General features: G+C 43.2%; 1 protein-coding gene, 1 long non-coding RNA gene and 2 other non-coding genes across 9 annotated transcripts; 1 reads left to right on the top strand and 3 right to left on the bottom strand.

Moving 5' to 3' along the window:
- Nucleotides 1-6791: 6791 nt before the first annotated feature.
- LOC131743010 (U4 spliceosomal RNA) lies at nt 6792-6932 on the bottom strand. The gene has a single exon (XR_009331670.1). It is a non-coding gene; the product is annotated as a U4 spliceosomal RNA (small nuclear RNA).
- A 651-nt stretch (nt 6933-7583) lies between these two features.
- LOC131742967 (U4 spliceosomal RNA) lies at nt 7584-7724 on the bottom strand. The gene has a single exon (XR_009331623.1). It is a non-coding gene; the product is annotated as a U4 spliceosomal RNA (small nuclear RNA).
- A 3256-nt stretch (nt 7725-10980) lies between these two features.
- On the bottom strand, nt 10981-25943 carry LOC131742591 (uncharacterized). Its single transcript, XR_010836815.1, has 3 exons — nt 25245-25943; nt 14974-15121; nt 10981-11877 (listed from the first exon to the last, which is right to left on the bottom strand). It is a non-coding gene; the product is annotated as an uncharacterized lncRNA (long non-coding RNA).
- SIRT4 (sirtuin 4) lies at nt 11587-23938 on the top strand. 6 transcript variants are annotated; one of them, XM_067014873.1, is made up of 6 exons: nt 11587-11654; nt 15000-15497; nt 17995-18130; nt 18241-18289; nt 18399-18611; nt 20554-23938. In XM_067014873.1, exons 2-6 carry the CDS (start codon nt 15001-15003, stop codon nt 20559-20561), a joined length of 903 nt encoding a protein of 300 aa, XP_066870974.1. In that variant the 5' UTR covers nt 11587-11654; nt 15000; the 3' UTR covers nt 20562-23938. The 6 variants fall into 6 exon arrangements, with proteins under 6 accessions (XP_066870974.1, XP_058896562.1, XP_066870970.1 ...); XM_067014874.1 differs by lacking the exon at nt 11587-11654 and adding an exon at nt 14480-14588; XM_059040579.2 differs by having other exon boundaries at nt 17995-18289.
- Nucleotides 25944-27600: the final 1657 nt, after the last annotated feature.

The raw sequence follows: 27600 nt of genomic DNA, 5'->3' as shown, positions 1-27600 counted from the left end.
CCTCATTACAGTTTTGATTTGCATTTCTCTAATGATTAGTGACGTTGAGCATCCTTTCATGTGTTTGTTGGCAATTTGTATATCTTCTGTGGAGAAGTGTCTATTTAGGTCTTCTGCCCATTTTTGTATTGGGTTGTTTGCTTTTTTGATATTGAGCTGCATGAGCTGCTTGTAAATTTTAGAGATTAATCCTTTGTCAGTTGCTTCATTTGCAAATATTTTCTTCCATCCTGAGGGTTGCCTTTTCGTCTTGTTTATGGTTTCCTTTGCTGTGCAAAAGCTTTTAAGTTTCCTTAGGTCCCATTTGTTTATTTTTGCTTTTATTTCCATTTCTCTAGGAGGTGGGTCAAAAAGGATCTTGCTGTGATTTATGTCATAGAGTGTTCTGCCTATGTTTTCCTCTAAGAGTTTTATAGTGCCTGGCCTTACATTTAGGTCTTTAATCTATTTTGAGTTTATTTTTGTGTATGGTGTTAGGGAGTGCTCTAATTTCATTCTTTTACATGTAGCTGTCCAGTGCTCCTAGCACTACTTATTAAACAGGATGTCTTTTCTCCATTGTATATTCTTGCCTCCTTTATCAAAAATAAGGTGACCATATGTGCATGGGTTTATCTGTGGGCTTTCTATCCTGTTCCATTTATCTATATTTCTGTGTTTGTGACAGTACCATACTGTCTTGATTACTGTAGATTTGTAGTATAGTCTGAAGTCCAGGAGCCTGATTCCTCCAGCTCCATTTTTTGTTCTCAAGATTGCTTTGGCTATTTGGGGTCTTTTGTGTTTCCATACAAATTGTGAAATTTTTTGTTCTAGTTCTGTGAAAAATGCCATTGGTAGTTTGATAGGGATTGCATTGAATCTGTAGATTACTTTGGGTAGTATAGTCATTTTCACAATGTTGATTATTTCAATGCAAGAACATGGTATATCTCTCCATTTGTTTGTATCATCTTTAATTTCTTTCATCAGTGTCTTATAGTTTTCTGGCAGGTGGATTCTTAACTACTGCGCCACCAGGGAAGTCCCTGGGAAGCTTTAAAATATATTTTTTGCCCAGAATTAACGCTTAGAAATTCTGATTGAATTGACCCAGAATGCAGCCTGGGCAAGAGGATTTTTAAAAGCTCCCCAGGTGATTTTAAGTGCTCAGCCAGGGTGGAGACCCACTGGCTTCTGAGATAGATGTGATGATCTGACACTCCTTTTACAGCCAGAGAACTGAGGCACAGAGAAATTAAGTAAGTAGCCTAGGGTCACGCAGCTAGTGAATAGTGGAGCAAAGATTTGAACCCAGAAAGTCTGGTTTCAAAGCTTCATGGAAAAAAAAAAATCAATTGGTCTCAGTTCATTTCCCCAGTGATGGAGAGCTATAAGCCAGCTCTCTTCTGAGACAGACACTGAAGGCCCCTTGGGCACAGGATATTTTTAACCTAGAGAAGCCAGTGATTCTTGCAGACAGCCTGCAGGGACTTACACTGGGAAGATTGTTTGGGGGCTGGTGGACCCGTTCCCTGCTGAGATACTCTTCAGAGTCCAGCTTTTCTGTCCCCTGGAGCCAGTAGGTCCAGGCTGGCTTGGGCGACAGGGTGGGAGGGGGTGGGGTGGGGGTTGGCTCCATCTGGAACTGATGTTTCCAAGGATATTTCCATACATGGTGGAAGGGGAGAGGGTCAGGATTACCTCACCCAAGCCAGCCCCTTCTCTCTGCTTTCTGCCTGGAAAGGAGCTAGAGAACAACTAATTGTTGGAACTGGATATGAATTCACCCTCCTCCTTCTTCCCCTCCCTAACCCAGAAGAGTCCTGTGAAAGCCGCAGCACTTCAAACGTACACATCGAATATTCTGCAGACGCTCTCCTATGTGGCTTTGTGGGAGAATACACAGTACAGTCTTGGGGCACCCAACTTGGGAGCATCTTTTAAAATACAAAATATGGGGAATTCCCTGGTGGTCCAGTGGTTAGGACTCCTTTTTTACTGCAGAGGCTGTAGGTTCAATCCCTGGCTGGGGAACTAAGATTCCACAAGCTGCACGGTGCAGCCAAAAAAAAAAAAAAAAAAAAAAAAAAAAATTAAAATGCAAAATGTGAATGGTTTTTGTGCAAGCAATCTCATCTACAGAAATTTCCCCCAGAAACAGCACACTGGTAGGCAAAATTCACCCCCAAAAACCCTATGAGGAGGCAAAGATGCACATCCAAGGATGTTCATCATAGCATTGCTTATAATGGGGAAAAACTGGAAACAACCCAAATGTCCATCCCTAGGGATTGGTTAGCTGAAGTGGGATATATCCATATGGGAAGGGGGGAGCTATATGCTGACATGGAAAATAGGTCCACCATATATTAGTTTAGCAGAAAGAAAAAGTAAATATTAGAACTGAATGTAGAATATAATCCAATGTTTGTTAATAATCAGGGTGACACGTAAATAGAACAATTTGGAGAGGAATAATCTCACCTATCTGTGGCTATTTTCTCTAGCCATGGAGGTGGGATTATGGTGATCTTCAACTGTCACTGCTGCATATATATAATGTTTGGATTTTATATACCAACATGCAGTAATTTTACAACCAGAAAAAAATTAGGTTGTGAAACTGAAACCAATAATATGTAAAAATCACATGGATCCACTTGCAGATGTGTTAATTTTACATTCTGTGAATTTTACTTCAATTAAAAAAAAAAAGTCATTGTAACTCAAACTACCCAGACAAAGAAAGATTCCAGTAGAGCTGAGAGCAAAATATCACATGTATATTCTATAAATTTTACCTTTAAAAAAATTGTTTTGCTTTCCTTAAGCTTTTTGTTCATATTTTTGGTGGTTTTTTAAAAAATTATTTATTTATTTATTTTATTTATTTATTTTTAAAGGCAAATCCATTTATTCATTATTTTTGGCTGCATTAGGTCTTTGCTGCTGCACGCGGGCTTTCTCTAGTTGTGGTGAGTGGGGGTTACTCTTCATTGTGGTGCACAGACTTCTTATTGTGGTGGCTTCTCTTGTTGTAGAGCACAGGCTCTAGGCACGGGGGCTTCAGTAGTTGCAGCACACGGGCTCAGTAGTTGCAGCGCGCGGGCTCTAGAGCGCAGGCTCAGTAGTTGTGGCACACGGGCTTAGTTGCTCAGCGGCATGTGGGATCTTCCTGGAGCAGGGCTCAAACCCGTGTCCCCTGCATTGGCAGGCAGATTCTAACCACTGCGCCACCAGGGAAGTCCCTTTTGGTGGTTTTTGTAAAATAAGTTTTTAATTTATTTTATTTTTGGCTGCATTGGGTCTTCACTGCTGCGTGCCGGCTTCCACTAGTTGTGGCGAGTGGGGGCTACTCTTTGTTGTGGTGCGTGGGCTTCTCATTGCGGTGGCTTCTCTTGTTGCAGAACATGGGCTCTAGGCACACGGGCTTCAGTAGTTGTGGCACAGTAGTTGTGGCTTGCAGGCTCTAGAGCGCAGGCTCAGTAGTTGTGGCACACGGGCTTAGTTGCTCAGCGGCATGTGGGATCTTCCCAGACCAGGGATCGAACCCATGTCCCCTGCCTTGGCAGGCAGATTCTTTTTTTTTTTTTTAATTTTATGTCATTTAAATTAATTTTTAAATTTTATTTTATTTTTGGCTGTGTTGGGTCTTTGTTTCTGTGCGAGGGCTTTCTCCAGTTGTGGTGAGCGGGGGCCACTCTTCATCGCGGTGCGCAGGCCTCTCACTGTCACGGGCTCTCCTGTTGCAGAGCACAAGCTCCAGACGTGCAGGCTCAGTAGTTGTGGCTCACGGGCCTAGTTGCTCTGCAGCATGTGGGATCTTCCCAGACCAGGTCTCGAACCTGTGTCCCCTGCATTGGCAGGCAGATTCTCTACCACTGTGCCACCAGGGAAGTCCCTTGGTGGTTTTTCCATGCTTTTCTTACTTGTATGCTTACAAATGAGTCATTATTTTACTTACTTGCTATTATAAATTCTAAGAAAATCACACACACACACACACTCACATGAGTGTTTGCCAGAGCATCATCTGACTTTCCAATCAATACAAAATTTGCCATGGGAGGGAGCATTCATGTTCTGTCTCCTCCAGGCCTGTTTTGACACCAGATTATTCATCTTGGCAACAAGCTAAGATGAAAAGAAATGGTTGGAGTGCATTTTCAGACCACACTATCAAGGACATTTTTAGCTCCTTGAAATTTCAGCCTCTGGGTAGCACACGTCGGCTCCTCTTGTCGTTCCCACAATCGTAGTGGGGTCTTCAGGAGACCCCTTTGGGTAGTGATCACTGACCCCCTCTTTCCATCATATTTGCTCAGTTGTAATACATTGGCTCCGCAGGGGACTCTTCTTCCCTTTCCTGGGACCACAGGTCCTGAACACAGGATATTCCTTGGTCCCAGCAAACCTACCCTAGGTTCCAGAGAAGAAGTGACATTAATTTATAGTACTTAGTCATATTTTGATGACTGATCAGGAAGTGGTTTAAGGGAGGAGTTGTGGAAAGCAAAGGGCTTTTATTACCAAATGTCAAGGATTGTTCATTCCACAGACTACTGATTACATAGGGGAAAGTGCACTTTTACAATAGAGAGAGAGCAGTTACTGCTTTACCCTGGCGCTTAAACTCATCATCGATTATAGTGGCAGATGCAATACAAAGTTCACAACACCATCTCTGAAGTTCTGTTGAATCAAGCTGTGGTCTTGGTTACAGGAAATAAAGGGAACACAATCAGTGAAGTTGGAATGTGAGGCTTCTACACGATAACTGTCTTGAACTCTTCAAAAAATCAGTGTCATGAAGGAAATTAAAAAGGCAGCGGGGGCGGGGCGGGGGCTTCCCTGGTGGCGCAGTGGTTAAGAATCCGCCTGCCGATGCAGGAGACACGGGTTGAAGCCCTAGTCCGGGAAGATCCCACATGCCGTGGAGCAACAGACACCGTGTGCCACAATTACTGAGCCCACGTATGGCAACTACTGAAGCCCATGCGCCTAGGTCCTGTGCTCCGAAGCCACCTCAATGAGAAGCACGCGCACCGCAACGAAGAGTAGACCGCACTCACCGCAACTAGAGAAAGCCTGCGCGTGGCAATAAAGCCTCAACTCAGCCAAAAATAAATAAATAAATAAATTTATTAAAAAAAAATAAGTCAGGGGCACTTGCCTACATGTTTTTAAACTGCAGGTGGAAAATAAAATGGAAATGGAAAGCCACTCTGGAAGATAATTTGGCAGCTTCTTACAAAAGTAAACATGCAACTGACAATACGACCCAGAGAATTAAAAACTTAACACTCATACAAAAACGTGTACAGAAATGCGCTTAGAAGCTTTATGATAGCAAAATACTAGGAACAATTCAAATGTCCTTCCATGGGTGAATGGTTGAACAAACCCTGGTACTTCCATATAATGGAATACTACTCACATGCAACAACCTGGATGGACTGCAAGGACATATTGTTTGATGAAAAAAGTCAATCTCAAGAAAATCACATACCGTAGATTCCATTCATATAAAATTCTAGAAAATGCAAACTAATCTATAGCAACAGAATGGGGGAGGGGTAGTGGGGAACAGATGGAAGGGAGGGATGGATTGCAAAGGAACACCAGGAAACTTTGGGGAGTAATGGCTGTGCTCGCCAGCTGGTTTGCAGTAATGGTTTCATGGGTGTGTTTTCAAAACTCATCAGATCGTAGGCTTTAAATATGTGCAGTTTATTGAATATCAATTATGCTTCAGTAGAGCTGTTTGTATAAAAAGAAAAAGAATGGGGAGAATGGTTTCTGTAAGAATTAAATGAAATAAAGCATATTAAGCACTTTGCGTGGAGTCTGGCATAAGAAGTAAGCACTTCATGTGGAGTCTGGCACACAGTAAGTGCTCGCTAGTGGGTGGTGTTGGAACTTGGCTGGTTTCCTGGATGGCTCCATCACATGCCCGTTTATTTTCTTTATAACATTGAAATAATCTAATTATTTTGTTTATCTGTGGTTTCAAAACGGTGAGTTCCCTGAAGCAGGGACTGTGTCTGATTTGCTGCTAGGGCGCTTTTCCACAATGTGCCGCTTTGAATCATTAGATGCTGTGCCACCACTTTCGCCCTTGCCACATTCTTTTGCTAGAGGACAGAAGGTTTCATGGGTGGTGGCCTAAGCAGGTCCAGCTGGATCTGCCACGCCCAGGAATAGGTCTCGTCAGGCCTTCTGTCCGTGGACACGACTGGTCTTTCTAACAGGACAAGACTAGAGGCAGCCGGTATAGTGGAAACCAGCACCTCACTAAGAGTAAGAGGATTTAATTCCAAGCGCAGCTGTGCACGGGACTCCAACAGTGGGACCTGAAAAAGTCTACCGTGTCCGTTCCCGCTGGTTGCTTTAAAAAATATTTGGATGAGATATCGTCAGATTCCCGTTCGTTCCTGCGAACCTGTAACCCTCTGAAGAGTCCTTGTCCAACTTGGTGGTAATGGAAACGTAGCTGGTCACTAGGTTTAACTGTGAGCTTCCAAACCGCAACTATCTAAACCAAAACTACTTCTGGTGGGTTATAAAGCACCGGAACTGCGATACTACTTAGGAAAACAAAAAACCCCACAACTCAGTCTTTTTAAACGCAAGCACACCCTGAAGCAGCTAATCACGTAGCACACTCGCCTCCGCCCCCTGCTGACAATAAAAAAAAAAAAACCCCGGAGCAAATAAAAAGTTCTCAGAAGAACCACCACAGCAGGACAACCTACCACTTAAAAAAAAAACATTAAATGAAGAGCTATTTTTAAACTTGCTTCTTTCAGTCTCCGTAGAGACTGTCAAAAATTGCCAATGCCGACTATATTTCAAGTCGTCATGGCGGGGTATTGGGAAAAGTTTTCAATTAGCAATAATCGCGCCTCGGATAAACCTCATTGGCTACGATACTGCCACTGCGCAAAGCTAAAGACTGTAATCGCGCACCTAGCTCCCCCATGGATGACAGCTGCCTTTACTATGAGGGTGAGTGACTGACAACGAGCTGGGAGATATGAAGCACTTCCCAGCTAACATTCTTATTTAAGACCAGTGTGGGCGAGGAGCTGCTGTTTTTTGGAGCATCTGTTGTCGCACCCTAATCTTTCGGAAATAAAAACGTCTTTTGCTAAGGACGCTGGGAAATTTTATGCAAATAACCATGACATCACCGAGACCGTCCGCTTGAGACTCGCTTTCTAAGAACCAGCGACAACAAAAAAAAAAAAAAAGAAAAAGAAACAGCCGACACGGGACAAGGAGATGGTCGTGTGGGTGTTGAATCCAGCAAAAAATATTTTAAAAAAGAATTACAATTTCACTCCTCAATACCTAAGACAACAAACACGCAGCCATACACAACGGACAAGTAAAACTGGCTTGGTTAAAAAGGTATAAAACGAATCATTTCTACAAACTAACCATTCATACTAATAACGGAACCAAAACCAATACACTCTAAGAACTTGCAACCGGAAAAACCTTTAAATAACTTACTGGTGACACAGTGCACACTAAGCAACGCTTCCTATAATCCCATGCTGAATACGAAACACTTCTTTTAAACTTGCTTTATTCAGTCTCCGTAGAGACTGTCAAAAATTGCCAATGCCGACTATATTTCAAGTCGTCACGGCGGGGTATTGGGAAAAGTTTTCAATTAGCAATAATCGCGCCTCGGATAAACCTCATTGGCTACGATACTGCCACTGCGCAAAGCTAAAGAAAACCCGCCCCTCCTCATCGTTCCCAATAAGCAAGGTTCCTATTTCAGAAAGGTGAGTTGGAACCTCAGGGCAAAACCCTTAATTATTAATGGGCTGAAAACTATACAACCATATTAAGATGTCTCGGAAATATATATAAGCTGTTTCTCAGTATTCGGTTGCTTGATTTCACTTACTTTTGAGTGGAGAATGAAGCAAAGCATTGTGGGAGGGAACATGCTAATAAACTTAATTCAGACTATAAATTTGGGAGGATGAGCCATGTGCTCAGTGTAAGGGTGCTGTGGTATAATGTACATAACATAAAATTTACCATTTGAACCATTTCTAAGTTCAGCAACCATCACCACTGTACATCTCCAAAACTTTTTCATCACTCCAAACAAACTTCCCATTAAATACTAACTCCCCATTCCTTTCTCCCACAGCCCCTGGCAACCTCTATTCCACTTTCTATAAATCTGGGAACTCTCAGTACTTCACGTAAGAGAATCACACAATTATTTGACCTTTTGTGTCTGGCTTATTTCATACCTTGTTTTTAAGGTCCATCCATATTGTAGTATGTTTCAGAATTTCGTTCCTTTTTGTGGCTGATATTCTACTATATGGAATTTTGTTATCCATTTATTCTTTGATTGACAGGAGCTTGCTTCTACCTTTTGGCTATTGTGAATAATGCTTCTATGAACATTGACATACAAGTATCAGTTTGAATCCTTCTTTTCAATTCTTTTGTGTATATATCTAGAAGTAGAATTTCTGGATGATGTGCTATGTTTAACCTGAAAGGGTTTTCTGTGGACATCTTAATTCAGAGGAGAGAGGCTATATCTACAGTTCATGAGTTTGAAGTAATTTTCACTGTTACTGGCTCGGTAAGTGGAAAGCTACTAGAAACCTATATCTGAACTTGTTTCAGCTCTGAGCTGTACTCTCCAAAAGACTTTTGGTTTTTGCTACTCACTAAGATGCAACTAGTACTCTGAGAAAATATTTCCCCCAAAATTTCATTATGAAAAATTTCAAACATGAAACTTTCAAAGTATTGCTCACTGAACATTTATGTAGTCATCAACTAGATGTAAAAATGACATTAAAAGGCCTATTTGATGCTGATGTGTAGTTAATTTTTTTTTCCACAGTCATAATTGGCAGGGTAGGAAAAAACAGCAGAGAAAAAGAAAGGCTAACAGTCTGATTAATTTAGAGTATTTGATTTTGGTCCAACCAAGGACTTTGTCATTAATTCCTAGTGCGGTGGAGTTGTGAGAAATAAAAAGACTAGGGTCATCCAAAGAACTTCTCAGCCCTTGAGAATGTCTCGATTGGGTGGCTCATTACACCCTGTCAGTAGCTATCAAGGGAAATTGTTTCACCAGCTGTCTTGGATGACTTCATCTTCCACAGATGACTTCCCAGCACTAAGAAAAATAGAAAACTCAGCTAACTTCTCCCCAGAACATGAAATTCTTTGGGGCCTAAAAGCACAATAATCCTGTGTTCCTAGCCAGTCTTTTATTGATGCTTATTCCACTTGAAGAACTGGAAAAATAATGTGGCTCTTAAGTTTTCCATAATAAAATTTGCCTGGGATTGGGGGTAGTGTCATGTTTTGACATTTCCATAGGTTTTAATCTAACACGCATGTGTGCAGAAAATATTCTGGATTACAATTTTGTTTTCTTTTTTAAAAATTTATTTATTGATTTATTTTTATTTTTGGCTGCACTGGGTCTTCGTTGCTGTGCGCGGGTTTTCTCTAGTTGCAGTGAGCGGGGGCTACTCTTGTTGCAGTTCACAGGCTTCTCATTGTGGTGGCTTCTCTTGTTGCGGTGCACAGGCTCTAGGCACGGGACTCAGTAGCTGTGGCTCGTGGGCTCTAGAGAGCAAGCTCAGTAGTTATGGCGCAGGGCCTTAGTTGCTGCGCGGCATGTGGGATCTTCCCGGACCAGGGCTTGAACCCGTGTCCCCTGCACTGGCAGGAGGATTCTTAACCACTGCACCACCAGGGAAGGCCTATAATTTTTTGAGTTCATAAAAGTTCCCAGTCTACATTTTTTTAAATTAATTTATTTGTTTTTATTTTTGGCTGTGTAGGGTCTTCTTGCTATGTGTGGGCTTTCTCTAGTTGCAGCGAGCCAGGGCTACTCTTTGTTGCCGTGGGCGGGCTTCTCATTGTCGTGGCTTCTCTTGTTGCAAAGGATGGGCTCTAGGCGCGGGGGCTTCAGTAGTTGTGGCACACAGGTTCGATAGCGCAGGCTCAGTAGTAGTGGCACATGGGCTTAGCTGCTCCACAGTGTGGGATCTTTCCGGGCCAGGGATCGAACCTGTGTCCCCTGCATTAGCAGGCAGATTCTTAACCACTGCACCACCAGGGAAGCCCCCAGTCTATATTTTAATCTTTTTTTTTTTTTCCCCAGCCAATGTGATCAGGTTAACTAAGGTACAAAAGACTCATGTCTGTTGGTTCTCTGAACCCAGTGACCTATTTGAGGTGTGGCTGGAGGTATTGCTCCCAAGCTACTGACATGGGTTACTTTACCAATATTTACTGCTATGCATTCAATGAGAGTTAGACTCTGACTCCAGCTTTCATACTACTCCTCTGGGCTTCAGTTTTGTTTGTTTGTTTGTTTGTTTGTTTTTGGCGGCACCGAGCGGCTTTCGGGATCTTAGTTCCCCGACCAGGGACTGAACCTGCGCCCTCGGCCGTGAAATCTCAGAGCCTAACCACTGGACCTCCAGGGAATTCCCCTCACTTCATTTTAAAATGGAGGAAGTGGTTCCTTAGAGTGGTCTTCAAGGTCATTGCTAGCTGTTTTAGAACATATCCTTTGATATGTTCTAAAACACTTAGAAATCGATGTCTTAATTAGGCAATGCTACAGATCAGTGGTTCTCACTGGCTACGTATTAGAAACAACTGTGAGGTTTGTAAACCGACTTGGTGCCTAAGTGTCTCCCCAGACCAATTAAATCAGAATTTCTGGGGGTAAGACCCAGTCATTGTGTCGGTTAATTTAGTAAAAACACAAGATGAGAAATAAGGGACTTCCCTGGTGGTGCAGTGGTTTAGAATCAGAATCTGCCTGCCAGAGCAGGCGACATGGGTTCGAGCCCTGGTCCGGGAAGATCCCACATGCTGCGGAGCAACTAAGCCCATGTGCCACAACTACTGAAGCCAGGGTGCCTAGACCCCGTGCTCCGCAACAGTAGAAGCTACCACAATGAGCAGCCCTCCCACCACAACGAAGAGTAGCCCCCATTGGCCGCAACTAGAGAAAGCCTGCACACAGCAAGGAAGACCCAACCCTGAAGACCCAACTACGAAGACCCAACGGAGCCAAAACAAACAAACAAAAAGATGAGAAAATTGGAGAAGCCACGTGGGTAAATACATTAGTCTCTGTATATTATATTGCGCTTTAATTGTTCATTTTAACTGTAAAAACATCAGTTTTTCAGCTATTTGTGAATGTATTTCTTCACAACTCACTGCAAGGTGGGAACTTGATTCCGTTTCCATGAGTGGAAAGGTTCGGAAACACTGAAGTTGAGGATGAGTCAAACCTAGATCCATTACTAAAGCTTCTAAAGAATGAATTCCTAAGTTAACGCTGTTTGGATGTACTATTTTGCACTCAGAACATTGACATCCAAGCTCTAACCGCTTCTCTCTCAAAGAGATTTTGGCTTAGTAGACGGCTGCACATCGCGTACCAGGGTTCGAAGCCTCTGACCACAAAAGGCCAACGGGGGCGCTACTGGACAATCTGGGTGCCTCGATTGTGAAGCCCAGAGGATTGTGGGACTTGTAGTTTTTCTTGCATCATTTCAGGTTAATGAACTACATTTCCCAAAGTGCAAATACAACCAGTCGGTCTCCCTGTCGGGCGCGGAGTGTCCCTTAAGCTGTGAAAGGTAAGTGAGTTCTGTGTGGGCTGCAGGTTTCTGTAAATTGAGGATTCCACTTCTCCTCTTTGCCCTTTGATGGGACCTGGGAGAGAGCAGCTGTTCCAACAGAGCGTCTTTTCAGCGGGGTTTCCCGAGCCCTCCGGTCTCAGGAATCGGGGTTATCCATTTGTTTAGCTGTTCACGTGTTGCTATGGAATGTCAGGGAGAAGTCAGGGTCCTGATCCCAGATCTGGAAAGCCCAGCATAAAATAATGTTTACATATGGGGTGCGTGTCACTAGAGAATTTCTGCATTTTATCAAATACTACATAAAGGCCTTGTTTTTACATCTAGAAAAAGCTGGGGTAGAATGCCTTGTCAGGTCTCACTACTCTTCACCTTGTCCATGAAGCCCTATTTGAAATTGAGGGTAAACTAATAGAATATGGGGGAAATAGAATAAAAGGTATGCATGTGCTTAATTACATTAATAAAATCAAAATCCCGAAAATTCTGAGCAACAGTTTCATCAGCTAAACTGGAACTCTAATGTGCTTCTTTAGTTTATGAAGAAATAAGATAATTCTGATTTATAAAATGGGAAGTAGGTTTATGGGACACACGGTCCCCCAAGGGATGGTATTAACTAAAAATATAAATGTATTCCTCTGATAGAGACATCTTTAGATGTAGTCATATATTAACAATGAGCAATTAAGGGACTTAAAAAAGATATTGAGGTAAACCATTAACTTTTTGAAGTTTATAAGAAATTCAGTTCTGACCAGCCAGGTGTTACTGGGAGAGACAGAATAGGCCTTAAATTATGCTAGAATTCTGCTTTATCAATTTTTTTAGTTTACCTCCGTCTTTTTAAAAATAGATTTTATTTTTTAGAGCCCGCCCCCCCGCTTTCTTTTCAGAAACCCAAATATGCAGTTTCCCTTGGATGCAGAAAGCCTTGGCAGATTTGCCAGCCATAGTTAATTTCCATCTGATGGCCACAGCATAGGAGAGTTCTGGCTGTAGGTTCTTAGGAGATCAGGAAGACAGGATTGTCTTGGGCTGTTATGAAATAGTCTAGTGTGGGGACAAAGTTTTATTTTGTGGAACACATTAGAAATTCTTGACCAAAGCAAATTATTAAAAAGATAATAAAAAGGTAGGCTTGTTGTTTCAGGTTGGACTTCAAAGGACCCAGGAGGGTGTGGAATCAGTTTGTACTGGTGAGGGCCAGTTGTTAAATATTTGGAAATTTACTAGCCAGTTGTTAGATAAACCATTGGTAGCCTGAAACTGGCCACGATAGGATTATTTTCTTTTATCTTTTTTTGAGGGGGAGGGTAAAGGGGAAGCCAGTTTACCAACATACCCCTAGCAAAGGTCAATTTTTCCTCTAAGCCTGGGGCCCCAGTGTTCAATACATCTGTGAGTTATTAGATGCTGAACTAGCTCACACCCTTCCAGATTTTACCAAAGACTGATTTGAATTACAAAGCAAGATTATAAATACACTCTAAGTATCTGTGGGGGGAAGGGGGTTGTACCTTTCAAGTGAATTGTTTATCTGGGAGCTGTCCTTCCAGGTATTGTGGTCATTGATTAATTCATTATCAGTAGGCTGTTCTCATAAGCACGGAATCCACCACTGGAAATATGGTCTGGTTGGATAGCTTTCTTTTTTTTAAAATATTTTTGCCTGCATTGGGTCTTCATCGTTGCGCTCGGGCTTTCTCTAGTTGCAGCGAGCGGGGGCTACTTTTCTTTGCGGTGCGGGGGCTTCTCTTGTTGCGGAGCACGGGCTCTAGGCGCGTGGGCTTCAGTAGTTAAGGCACACGGGCTCAGCAGTTGTGGCTCGTGGGCTCTAGAGCGCAAGCTCAGTAGTGTGTTGCACGGGCTTAGTTGCTCTGCGGCACGTGGGAATCTTCTCGGACCAGGGCTCAAACCTATGTCCCCTGAATTGGCAGGCGGATTCTTAACCACGGCACCACCAGGGAAGTCCCTGGATAGCTTTCTTATTAGGTAAAAACCTGTACTCCTCTCCAGTACATTTTTCTCATACCTAGATATTATCTTCCAGAGGACAGTATTGTATGCAATGCCAACAAATTCCTATTCCCCAGCCATTTCTCAATATCGTGCTGTTGGCTCTTGTCACCCTTCTCATAAAATATTTCAAAGTACCAGTTTGCTGATTATTTAGATACCTTTTGGGTTGGCAGCTGCCAGATGTAAATTGAAATCTCATTAGTAACCTGTTCCCAAATTCCGTTTAGGTTGGGCTGTTTTGGGGAAATAAGGATGCTACCCATCCATTCTTTATTTTTTAGTTTCTTGCCTAGAGTTAGTTAGGGTTTGTCTATATATTTTTAGGCTAAGCTTAGCCCTTTTTTATCTCTATTCTGTTGATAATCGTTTGCTCTTGCTTTTATTTTTGTCTAGATCAAGGGCAACATGAGGGAGGCATATGTTTAATTTACCTGCCCTAGTTTACTTTTTCTATTTAACTTCAAATATGTTTTCTCCAAATACTATATGACTGCTAAGCTAATATGGTCCAGATATTGGAGTTTTGTCTACCTTTAAGGCAAAGCATTCCACATTTTAGCTTCTCTTCAAACATCTCCATTCTTTTCTACCTGTCCCTCCCCCTCCCCCTGTCATGCCCCTCCCCCTCCCTTTTATTTTTTTTTGTGGGGGAAGTTTTTTTTTTCCTTCATCTCATGGCTTTTGGCATTTCTGTACTTCCACTGTTCTGGGCATACTAGAGCATCTGCAATCCAAACATTCCTCTAAGAAATTACTTTAACATTTTTTTTTTTTTTGCATGGCCTGTGGGATCTTAGTGCCCCAACCAGGGATTGAACCTGCACCCTCAGCAGTGAAAGCGCAGAGTCCTAACCCCTGGACTGCCACGGAATTTCCCGCCACCAATTTTTTTTTTTTTAATTGCAGAGATAGGTAATATAATGAACCCCCATCCATGGGCCCATCACCCAGCTTCAACAATTAACAACCCTTGGTTAATCTTGTTTCATTTGTATACTCCACATTTTGTTTACCAACATTCATCACTTTTGTGGGGTTTTTTTCATTAAATTAAAATTTAAAAAAATTTAGGTATAGTTGAAATTTTCAGGTGTACAACACAGTGATTCATAATTTTTAAAGTTTATATTCGATTTATAGTTATTATGAAATACTGGCTATATTCCCTGTGTTGTACTATATATGCTTGTAGCTTATTTATTTTATATATAGTAGTTTGTACCTCTTAATCCCCTTCCCCATCTTGCCCCTCCCCCCTTCCCTTGGTTACCCTTGTTTTCAAAACCCAGTTTCTCACTTGATGCTTCTTTTTTCCCTCTCCAGAATGAGGATGAGCTTTGGGTTAACTTTCAGGACAGCAAAAGGCCGCTGGGTGCCGAACCTCAGCCAGCAGTGCTCACGCGGATCCACTGGGTTATTTGTGCCACCAAGTCCTCCTCTGGACCCTGAGAAGGTCAAAGAGTTACAGCGCTTTATCACCCTTTCCAAGAGACTCTTAGTAATGACCGGGGCAGGAATCTCCACTGAGTCGGGGATCCCAGACTACAGGTCAGAAAAGGTGGGACTTTATGCCCGCACGGACCGGAGGCCCACCCAGCATGGGGATTTTGTACGCATCGCTCAAATCCGCCAGCGGTACTGGGCAAGAAACTTTGTGGGCTGGCCTCAGTTCTCCTCCCACCAGCCTAACCCTGCACACTGGGCTTTGAGCAACTGGGAGAGACTCGGAAAGCTGTACTGGTTGGTGACCCAAAATGTGGATGCCTTGCACACCAAGGCCGGGAGTCAGCGCCTGACAGAACTCCACGGATGCATGCACAGGTGCAGGAAAGCCTAAACAGTGTGAATGCAGACACATGCTCCATAAGAGCAGGGACCTTGGCCGTCCTGATCACTGTTATCTTCGTTAGACCACGAGGAAATGATGTGGGAGGAAGTTGTTTACTTTGGAGTTGATCCCAGCAAACTCAGTGAGGGAATGGGAAGTGAAACAGGGAAAGTGGGAAAGGCAGGGTAAGGTTTTGCTAATGAGTGGGTTACTGCTTGGGGCATCTGGGGCTCAAGCGTGTCAGGGGCTCTCTGACTGTAGAGCAGCTTCAGAACCATCTCACTGGAAGTCAAGGGGAACTGGGGCGTTTATCCACTGCCTCCCATCCTTCATTGGCTGAGGGTCACTGGGGGAATTAACTCCCTAACCCTTGATTCTGCTCCTCCAGAGAAGGCTTCCATGGCCAGGGAACTCCCTAGACAGGAGAGACACAGGAACTTATAAGAGAGCTGTGGGAGGTGCCCTCTGAGTGTCCCGAGGAAACTATGAGCAGTGCACCAACAGCATATGCTACAAACTGCTGGGTCTCCAATGCCTAGACACATAGATCACAGGATAGCCAGACCCCATAAATATTGATGAAATGACCATAGGTAGCCCTGGCAGTAACTTGTAGCTAATTGGAGACCGTTTCCTTATCTTTAAGCCCCAGAGATCATCCTCTGATGAATGAAATTAGTCTACCAGTCATAAAATACTTATTGGGTGTCTGCAACACGTGGTGTGCTACTGGTGTGCTGCTTGCTGGTGTGGAGAGGTCAAAACCAAAATATAAAATGTGGTCTGCTTTATATGCGAGAATTTTGTAATCTGGTGGGAGATCCCAAAATAACAGGTTTAACAACAAACAACTCCACACGTGATTGTTAAATTATGTGGTTCTTGATAGACATGTTTTACAGGTTCAGAGAAACAGAGTTAGTAAAGATTGGAGTAATCAGGAAAGCTTTTATGCGTGAGGTGGGGCTGGAGAATAGCTCAGGTATGACTAGGCAAAGGAGGGGAAAGAGGGCTTTCCAAATGAAGGGAACTTGTAGAGTCTGGCCTGGACTTGTTGGAGGCTAGTATGAAATCAGATTGTCTGGGAAGGCTAGACCCAAATCCTGGATGCATTTGAAAATCATGCAGTGCAATTTGGGTCTGTTGTGAGAGACCAAAGGGTACTGTTAGTGGTTTCTGAGCAAGAAAGCAATATGATTAAAAGAGCATTTGAGGAAGACTGGACAGGATTAGAGAGTTAGAGTGGCTCAGGAAAGTCAGCCGGAAAGACTCAGACTAAGGTGGCATCAGGGGATGGGAGAGCTAAGGATGGCTATGGGTCCATTAAAAATTTTTTTTTTCATGATGAAAATTTCAAACATCCACAAAAGTAAAGAGTAGTATGATGAACTCCCACATACCATCACCCAGATTCAAAGAGTTGTATCAAGATTTTATCATGTCTACTTACCCTTTCTCTGTCTCTTTTTAAATATTTTAAAACAAATCCAAGACTTCTTGTCATTTCATAGGAGGCCTTTAAAGTTAAAAAAAAAAAAAAAAAGCCAACACAGTCTGATGATTGACTAGATAGAGTACAGGGAGAAAACTGAGTAACAAGTTTTTTTCCAAGGGTTTCAGCCCAAGTAACTGGAGGAAGGTGATGGAGAAGCTGGGGAGGGGGATTGAAGACAAAAGTTAAGTTTGACAGGACCATCAAGGAGACTTGGACTAAAGTTTGGGGGAGAGGGCAGGAGTGGAGTCCTGTATAGAGGAGGAAACTGTTAGCACAGAGGCACTGCAGCAGTGACCACGGAGACACCCCAGGGAGGGACAGTGGAAACAAAACAGGTTGGAGGATGGAAGGGCAGAAGAGGAACCAAGTTCTACTTTTCTTCCAACAGCTATTTAGTGAGTGCCTGCCATGTGCAGGCACTGTGACAGGCGATGGGCACAGAGCAGTGGACAAAGGACTCAAATTTATCTTTTTTTTCTTTTTTTGGAGGGCCGTGCAGCTTGTGGGGTCTTATTACCCTGACCAGGGATTGAACCTGGGCCCTGGCAGTGAAAGCCCAGAATCCCTAACCATTAGGCCACCAGGGAACTCCCCAGAAAGTGTTTTAAAGAGAAGATGGCAATGGACAGCGGCAATTACAGCAGATGATTAAAGCAGAGGATGGAGGGGGAAGGGGGAATAAAAAACCCTGGTTTTGGCACTAAGGAAATTATGTGGTAAAGGCTTTGCAGTCGTGTTAAGGATAAAAGTGAGCTAGCAGAAGGTTTAAGCAGGGAGTGTGTAGTAAGGAAACAGATGCACGTTTTTCTAGAAGGTTGTCAGTGGAAGGAAGGTGGTAGCTAAAGAGGTCATGAAAAGGTATTAATAAAGCGGGGAAAAAACGGTGGGTGTCAGGGAAAGAAAGTGGTGACGGAGGAGCTAGAGATGGTTGGGGGTGAAAGGTTTTCGGTAGCTTCGTGCCTCCCCAGCACAGCTGGCCTCCTCTCTGGTTTCAGGGTCCTCTGCTTGGGCTGCGGCGAGCAGACTCCCCGAGGGGCGCTGCAAGAGCGGTTTGAAGTCCTGAACCCCACTTGGAGCGCTGAGGCCCATGGCCTGGCTCCAGATGGTGACGTCTTTCTCACTGAGGAGCAGGTACAGAGCTTCCGGGTCCCGCCATGCTCTCGATGTGGGGGCCCCCTGAAACCAGACGTCGTCTTCTTCGGGGACACGGTGAACCCTGACAAGGTTGATTTTGTGCACAGGCGGGTAAAAGAAGCCGACTCCCTCCTGGTGGTGGGATCGTCCTTGCAGGTAACTGCCCCCTTTGCGGGCTGGGGAGCTCGGGAGAGGCTCCCTATTGGTTTATCTCTTCCTGCCTCTAGAGAGCTCTTATCTGCATCTGCGTCTTCTGCTCCGACAGGTGTACTCGGGCTACAGGTTCATCCTCACTGCCCAGGAGAAGCAGCTGCCAATCGCAATACTGAACATCGGGCCCACACGGTCGGACGACTTGGCATGTCTGAAACTGGATTCTCGTTGCGGAGAGCTGCTGCCTTTAATAGACCCACGCTGACCACAGCCAGATATTCCGGACCCGGAAACTGGGACTTTCATTTGAATTCTGCTGCTAATGGTAAAATGCCTTCTCAGATACCAGATTCCAGTTCCCACTCAACTGAGAGCACTGACAAAATAGAGAAGGGTCTAGGTTTCTTAATGTATGGCCATTCTTAACTGAAACTAATTTTTTAATGTGCATTACGCTATATTGTTCGAAAGACTGATTTTTGAATTCTAGGCACATAGCTATTTAAGACAATGTTCCAAAATCTGCCATTGCCTTTTTCCCCATTTAAAAAAAATAACAGCTTTATTGAGTTATAATTCCTAGGCCATGAAGTTCACCCTTTAAAAGTATATAATTAACGTGTTTTTAGTACACTCACAAAGTTGCACATTAATCACCACTAATTCCAGAACATTTTCATCATCCCAGGAAGAAACCTTGTACCCATTAGCAGTGATTCCCCATTCCCCACCCCCTGGTCCCTGACAACAACTAATCTTCTTTCTGTTTTTGCCTATTCTGGACATTTCATACAGTATGTAGCCTTTTGTGTCTGGCTTCTCCACTTAGCATAATGTTTTCAAGATTCATCCATATTGTAGCATGTGTCAGTACTTTATATCTATTGATATTTTCACCTATGAGTACAACCACTTTAAAAAAATGTAACAGCTTTTTTTTTCAGCTTTGAGATATAATTCACATATCATACAGTTCACTCATTTATTGCATACAATTCAATAATTTTTAATATATTCCCAGAGGAGTACAGCCAGTTTGAAAAATACTTTATTTTTTTAGAGAAGTTTGAGGTTCACAGCAGAATTGAGCAGAAAGTGCAGGGAGTTGCCATATACTCCGTGCCCCTGTTCATGAACATGGTATTTATCATTTACCTACTGAAGGACATCTTGGATGCTTCCAACTTTTTGGCAGTTATGAATAAAGCCACTGGACTTCCCTGGCAGTCCAGTGGTTAAGACTCTGCTCTTCCACTACAGGGGGCACAGGTTTGATCCCTGTGGGATCAAAGAACTAAGATCCCACATGCTGCGCAGTGTGGCAAAAAAAAAAAAAAAAAAAGAGTAAAGCTGCTATAAACATTCATGTAGAGGTCTTTGTGTGGATGTAAGTTTTCAACTCATTTGGGTAAATACCAAGGAGTGAGATTGTTGGATCATATGATAAAAGTATGTTTAGTTTTGTAAGAAACTGCCAAAATGTCTTCTAAAGTGGCTGTACCATTTTGCATTCCCACCAACAGTGTGTGAGACTCCCGGTAAAACCACTTTTTAAAAACCATTTTGGGCTTCTCTGGTGGCGCAGTGGTTGAGAGTCCGCCTGCCGATGCAGGAGACACGGGTTCGTGCCCTGGTCCGGGAAGGTCCCACATGCCGCGGAGCAACTAAGCCCGTGAGCCATGGCCGCTAGGCCTGCGCGTCCGGAGCCTGTGCTCCGCAACGGGAGAGGCCACAACAGTGAGAGGCCCGCATACCGCAAAAAAAAAAAAAAAAAAAAAAAAAAAAAAAAACCATTTTAATTGAAGTATACTGACATACAGAGAATCGCAGGCATCATGAGTGGACAGCTTGATGAAGATGTAGAGCATCTAAATCAAGGAACAGAACACTGCTAGCACCCAAGAAGTCCCCTTGGCAAATCACTTTTTAACTAGTTCATGTTACTAGAATAATACATATTTATTACAAAAAGTTTAGATGATACAGATAAGTAAAAAGGATTTTAATACAAATCACCCATCATCCCACTGCCGAGATAAGCAAAATCTAACATTCTGGTATAACTAAATCTAAATCTGTTCTTACGAAAGTTGAATCAAGCAGTACAGTATTTTATTACATCCTGTTTGCACCTAACAGTACAGAATGGCCATCTTGACATGCCCTAAATGCTGTGGTTTTTTTTAATGGTAGACTGATGTATACAATCATTTCCTCCATCCCACTGGCAGCTTATTTTGGCATTAACTTGTTTCATTTCTTTTCAGATCCCTAAGGATTCATCCCTGCTTCCTCTAACTGATCCAGGCTTACCAACTGCCGCCTGCAGAGGGCAGCAAACCGACATCTCTCTGCCAGCCCATCTCTGAACCCCGCAGCTTTCAGAGTCCAGGAGTTAATATCTTCCGGCTGATGAGATTTGCCCCTGAAGAGGACTTTTTCAAAGCCGCAGCTTCTTTTGATAGGAAAACTTCTTTCTCTCCCTTTTTATCTCATCAGGCAGAAGAAACAGCCCAGGAAATATGTACCTCCAGAGTACTAACCTAGAGATCTCACTAATATGGGTAAAGGGGGAAGGAAACGACTTAATTTATAATTCCGAATGCATAAATGTCTTTAACTGAACCATTCTGATATATGTTTTGAAAAGACGAACAATGATATGAATGAATTTTTTATAAACCAAGGAATAGAGGAAGGATTTTTTAAAATAGCACATTAGGTATGTGGGCTGTTACTTTTATATTTTTTAATTTTGTTTTTTATTTTTTTTGTGGTACGCGGGCCTCTCACTGTTGTGGCCTCTCCCATTGCGGAGCACAGGCTCCGGACGCGCAGGCTCAGTGGCCATGGCTCACGGGCTCAGCCGCTCCGCGGCACGTGGGATCTTCCCAGACCGGGGCACGAACCCGTGTACCCCTGCATCGGCCGGCGGACTCTCAACCACTGCGCCACCAGGGAAGCCCATACTTTTATATTTTTTAATCAGCTAAAAGTGAATGTGGCTTTATGACACGGTTCTCTAAGTATTTCTGCTTGATTTCAGCTGCCAGAATGAGACCGGCCTTGAACCTGGTCTGCAGAGAGGAAACAGTGAATTCCCAAGTGGGTTCTTAAATTGATTTCTTTCTGCTGAGGGAAGCAGCAAGACTTGTTTGATTACTGTGTTAGCCAGAGAGAATCATTGTCGCAGGCTAAAGCTTTCTGCACGATCTCATCAAAAAGCGAAGCGGATGAAAGAATCACAGCCTATTCTGGGTAGTCTTTTGTCTAAAATCAGGGCAAGCAATACATGTTCATCCTGCATCTGCCTAGGAAGCAAATTTCAGTTGACTGGGATAACCCAAAATCTTGAAAACACAGAGTTCTTTCCACCTGCACAGCTGTAGGTTCGCTCACAGCCATTCATTAATTCTGGAGAGGCGTAAGGCTGTGGTAAATCTCACTCCAGCTTTTTTGCAGATAGAGATGCTAAGGTGCTCTGAACCAGATTTGCTCAGTTACCAACAGTCAGTTCCACCAATAACTGCATTCAAATCTGGGTCTTTTGAATCCCAAGCCATTCTTATCCACAAATCTCATAAACGGTTACTAACCAACAATGTATTTAGGTATTAAGGCTAAAAAGATACAAGCTCTTGCTCTCAAGTGGCTCACAGAGGATGTGTTATCTCCCGTACCCTCACTCTTTACCAGAATATGTCACAGAGTCATGCATGGAATGACAGGAGAGAAAATTTAGTCCATCCCACCTTCATTTTATTTTTGAGGAAACTAAGATCCACACTTACCTAAGGCCACAGTATGTTGTTTCAGAGCCAGGACAAGAATCTGAGTAGATCTTTCTCCCAGTTCTTTTAGACAGCAACGCTTCCTACTTGTCTGAAGATTATAGTTAGAAGTCAGCCTGAAGTAGAAGTAGAAGCCAACAGTACACCCGGCCAGGAATGGTTAAAATGTGGGCAGTGGAGAGCAGGTTAGGCTGCGAGGGAGGGAAGGCAGGCTCTTTCATCACCTAATGCTGGCACGATTTATGAAACCGAGTCTCGAAGGCCTTAGGAATGTTTGTTGTGTTCATATTTCCTCCTGAGATGGAATTCTTTACAAAAAGTTTGTCTCAAGAGGAACCCGGTATTTCCTGAAGCTGATGCTTCTCAGGTCTCCTTACTTTACATATTTTGCTCTCCACCAGCACAGCAGTCCCCAACCTGCTGTAAGTGCCCTCGGTTGGAATAACAGACTTCTACTAGCAGGTGCTATCAGCTTTCACTGCCCTGCTTACATGGTTGTAACTGCATAAGCCCAGCTTTGGCTGTGACTTTCAGTCATATCCTTCCTTGTTGCTTCCACAACTGCTCTGCTATCACAGTTTTAGTAAGTACAAGTCATGAAGGCAAACAAGTACAGAATACTCGAATCTCCTTCCCACTAACTCATATTCCTTCTTTCATGCTGTCATAAATTGAATATCCTCTCAGTTCTCCCTTAAATAACAGCATTTGTTGGGACTTCCCTGGTGGTCCAGTGGTTAAGACTCCGTGCTTCCACAGCAGGGGGCACGGGTTCGATCACTGGTCGGGGGAACTAAGATCCCATGTGCTGTGTGGTGCAGCCAAAAAATAAATAATAAGAAATAAAAGAATAGCATTTGTTGAACACACTATATCCCAAGCATTGTGCAAAGTATTTTACAACATGTCAGCTCACTTAATGAGTTAATCCCACATGAGGTGCTTGGACATGCATAAAGGTCAGTCTTCAGTGAATGCCAAACATTTCCTGAGAGGATCAAAGTCAGGACGAACAGGAAATTCGACACTCCTAGGTAGGGTGACCAGCCATCCCAGATTGCCCAGTACTGAGGGGTTTTCCTGATGTAGGACTACAGTGCTGAAACAAAGATGAGTTGGTCACCTCGCTCTGAGGAATAGCAGAGGTTGCCACCAGCTGTAATAGTTAATTCCAGATATATTATTCTTGTTGAGATTCAAGATGGTGCTCTGAGATCCAGATTGTTTCTGTAATTTCTATGTCACAAAAGAGATCAATTCCACTTCATGAGGAAAAAAAAAATTAAACTCATACAAGAAAGCAGAGTGGTTTTTTTTTTCTTCTCGATTTATTAGAAAAGGAATATAGCACGGCATTGTAACTTTTAGAAAATAGACTTGGATTTCCAACCCTGTCTTGCTACTTAGTAGTTAGGTGAACTTGGGCAAGTTGTTTTATCTAACCTTCAGTCTCTGTAAATGAGGATAATAGGAGCTACCCAATTGGGTGGTTACGAAGACTAAACAAGGTAATGATGCATGTGTAGCTCACAGCACAGTGCCTGACAGACTAAGCAGATGTCAGCCATTATCACTAGGATATGGGAGGAGGGTGGGATGGTGGGAGGGGAAGCCATCCTACCTGCCAAACCTTTGTCTCCTATTGAGTATTCCTTCGGGTAGACTCACTGGGATCTTCCCCAGAGCCACTTTTCCTTTTTGTGTACCTGTTTGTCTTAAAAAAAAAAAAAATTACAAAAGCCAAGCTTTGCTTGATGTAATAAAGCCTTTCTAAAGAAAATAGGCCACTCTCGCCTTCTGAGATGGCCTACACTCTGTCTGTGGAGTGTGTTTCTCTCTAAATAAATCTACTTCTTACCTATCACTTTGTCTCTCACTGAATTCTTTCTGCAATGAGACATCAAGAACCTCAGCTTCAATGTGGTACATATATACAATGGAATGTTACTCAGCCAGAAAAAGGAATGAAACTGGGTCATTTGTAGAGATGTGGGTGGACCTAGAAACTGTCATAAGGAGTGAAGTCAGAAAGAGAAAAACAAGTATCATATATTAATGCATATATGTGGAATCCAGAAGGATGGTGCAGGTGGGCCTGTTTGTAGGGCAGAAATAGAGACGGGGATGTGGGGAACGGATGTGTGGACACCAGGGGGGAGGGTGGGGGGGGGGGTTGGGGGGGATGGATTGGGAGATTGGGATTGACATATATACACTAATGTATATAAAACAGATAACTAATAAAAAAAAAAAAAGAACCTGAGCTTCATTAAATCCTGAGACCTGGTGTGTGATCTCAGTTAAAAGACTGTGAGTTCAAGTACCAATCTGGGTTTAGCCTGTGTTTGAGTCTGGGTATGTGGGTTCAATCCCAGTCTGGGTTTCGGCAGGGTTTGAGTCCTGAAGAAAAAAAAAAAAAAAGAAGAAGAAAAAAAGAAATAAAGCATATTCTTCCAGAAAACAGAAGCCTCCTATACTACTGGTGGGAATGTAAATTGGTGCAGCCACTGTGGAAAACAGTATGGAGATTTCTCAAAAAACTAAAAATAGAACTACCATATGACCCAGCAATTCCACTCCTGAGTATATATTGGAAAGAAACAAAAGCAATAATTTGAAAAGATACATGCACCCCAATGTTCACAGCAGCATTATTTACAATTGCCAAGGTATGGAAGCAACCTGTGTCCATCAACAGATGAATGGATAAAGAAGATGTCTTTTTTACGGCTGAATACTACTCAGCCGTAAAAAAAGAACAAAATTTTGCCATTTGCAGCAACATGGATGAACTTGGAGGACATTATGCTAAGTGAAATAAGTCAGAAAGACAAATACTGTATGATATCACTTGTATGTGGAATCTAAAAAATACAACAAACTAGTCAATAAAACAAAGAAGCAGACTCGCAGATATAGAGAAGAAATGAGTGGTTACCAGTAGGGAGAGGGAACGGGGGAAGGGCAATATAGGGGTAGGGGGTTATGATGGGATTATATGAAATCGTGTATGAAACTTTTGAAAATTGTAAAGCACTATAGAATTTAAAGCCTCTTTCATTCAAAAAGCTAAAAAAAAGAGTATCCTTCCTTCTGTTTCGTAAATAGTATTTACTGAACATTTACAACAAGTATTGTAGGAAGCATTTTACAACGCATTTACTCACCTTATTCCCACAACCCTAAGATCCACGCGCTGTTATTTCTTTTGAAAGATGAGGATCCTGAAGCTCACACACCTTATGTAACTTGCCCAAGGTCACCTAAAATGACCAGGCCAGTAATCAAAGCCAGTCCAGTTTTGAACTCGCTCTCTCTTCTGAATGTTCTCGAAATTCAGTGGGGTAACTAAGCAACTGTACTTTGAGAAGGAAGAAGGGCAAGGCTCAAGAAACTTTCAGAGTGACCCCAGTTAGGTCCTAAAATATGAATAGGCAATCACCAAGCGGGGAGAGGGAGATCATTCCAAACGCAGGCAACAGCTAAAGCAAAAACATGGTCAGAACTGCAAATTCCTTCACCTTTTCTTTTTCTCCTGAAGGCAGGGGTGGGGACTCAAGTGAGAACCTGGGACACCCCAGAGGCCTTTGGCTCGTCCGAAATTTACTCGCTTCTCTCCTTGGCCATTCCTCCTTTTCGCCCCATTTTGATTTCCTACACCCCACTTTCCTGGTCCGCTCGGTGCCTCCCCAGGATGAATGAACGGAGGAGTTACCATCCGGAAACTAGTAGAGGGAGCTGGGGAAGAAGAGGTGCGTGTGTGGAGGGAATGAGAGACCCAGAGAGGGACGCGCACGGTAGGAAAGTTGACCCCAACGTCACACGCACAGGAGGTCACCGTCTTTTCACACTTGACTCGCCCACTCTGTCCTTCCTGCCGGATTCTGAAGAGCGAACCGGCTCCCACCTTCCGAGGACGCCAACCACTGCGCCTGCGCTGACTATCCTCCTCCACCACCACCCCGCCTCCTACCGAGAGCGAGGGGGGCGGGGCCCGAGCTTGGGAGGCACGGAGGTAGGCTGGGACTGGGCCGCTCTTCACCAATAGAAAAGAGGAACCGAGAGCCACGTGCCCAAAAGATACCCAATCACATTTCCCACTCCGTAATCCTCCGTCCCTGGGGTGCGGCCAACGAATTGACAGGATTGTGCACGCACAGCCACGTGACCCGAAAAGGTAAACACGGCAACGCGGTTTTTCCTCGCTTGCGGAAAATCGTTGCGCGACCCTGTACCTTCGTTGAACAATTATTTAATGAACGTGTGTGATATGTTAAGCACTGTGAATATGCTGTGGCTTCTGGAATGTACGTAATACCGACATTGCATTACTCTCGGTCCAGCTACTGTACCAGTGTTTCCCATATTCCGTTTCCTGTAGTGAGCACCCCGCAGATGCTTATTAAAGATCATTAAAGGAATTTGTTCTCTCTTCCCCAACACTTGGGATGATAAAAAGAGGTAGGTTTTTTACGTCAGAGGATATTTTTAGAGCCCAGTTGGAGTACTTGGGTGACTCTCTTTTCTATTTGTTGTTATCAACCGAAAAAAATAGGAATAAGCAACAGTCCCCTAAAATCTTATTTTTCGGGACTTCCCTGGTGGCGCAGTGGTTAAGACTCTGCGGGCTCCCAATGCAAGGGGCCCGGGTTTGATCCCTGGCCCAGTACTATATCCCACATGCATGCCGCAGTTAAGAGCTTGCATGCCACAACTAAGACCCAACGCAACCAAAAAAAAAAGAAAAAGAAACTTATTTTTCTTCCATGTAAACAGTGGCTTGCAGTTTCCTTTCATAGAAGAAAGACGTTTATAACCTTTACAGTTCTTTGAAGGCTGAGGCCAGGTCTAACTTAATTGTGTATCCCTTGCAATCATACTGTAGCACAGTATGTATAGAATAGCCATTCTACCTAGGTTTGATGAATTTGCATTTGACAATAGTCCCGTTCTTGCCTGCCAAAAGGTCCTGAGAGCTAATGACCAACACTTCATTCAGCAATTATTTATTGACTGTATCAAGGACAGTACCAGGCAGATAGGGATACAAAAGTGATTAAGACACCTCATTCTGCCTTCAGCAAATTCATGGTGTGATGGCACTTTTCCTCTAAATTATCCAGGTTTGGGTTCCAATCTCAGCTATCCCATCTATGAGAGGGTGGCCTTTGACAAATCACTTGCCTTTTTGAGCCAGTTTCCTCATCTGTAAAATGAGGAGATAATAATACCTTCAACTATAGAGCTGTTGTGAGGATGATGAGGTAATTGTGCAAGATGCTTGGCACAGTCTGGAGCATAGAGCATAGCATATGTTATGTAGCATATGCCAGTTTGACAGCAAGAAAAAAAAAGTTTCAGAGAAGACTAAACTGAAGGCAGCTACTAACAATAAATCATTGTCTTCAGGCTAGTCCCAAATACATTGTGTCCTCAGCATTTTGTACTGTGTCTGGCCCAGAGAGAGTATTCAATAAATATTAATTGAATGGATGCATGAAATGAAGGAGAAATTGGGCCAAA

This window comes from Kogia breviceps, chromosome 15 (assembly GCF_026419965.1).
Source record: "Kogia breviceps isolate mKogBre1 chromosome 15, mKogBre1 haplotype 1, whole genome shotgun sequence".
NCBI classification, from domain to species: domain Eukaryota; kingdom Metazoa; phylum Chordata; class Mammalia; order Artiodactyla; family Physeteridae; genus Kogia; species Kogia breviceps.
This window is presented reverse-complemented; position numbering and strand designations above follow the sequence as displayed.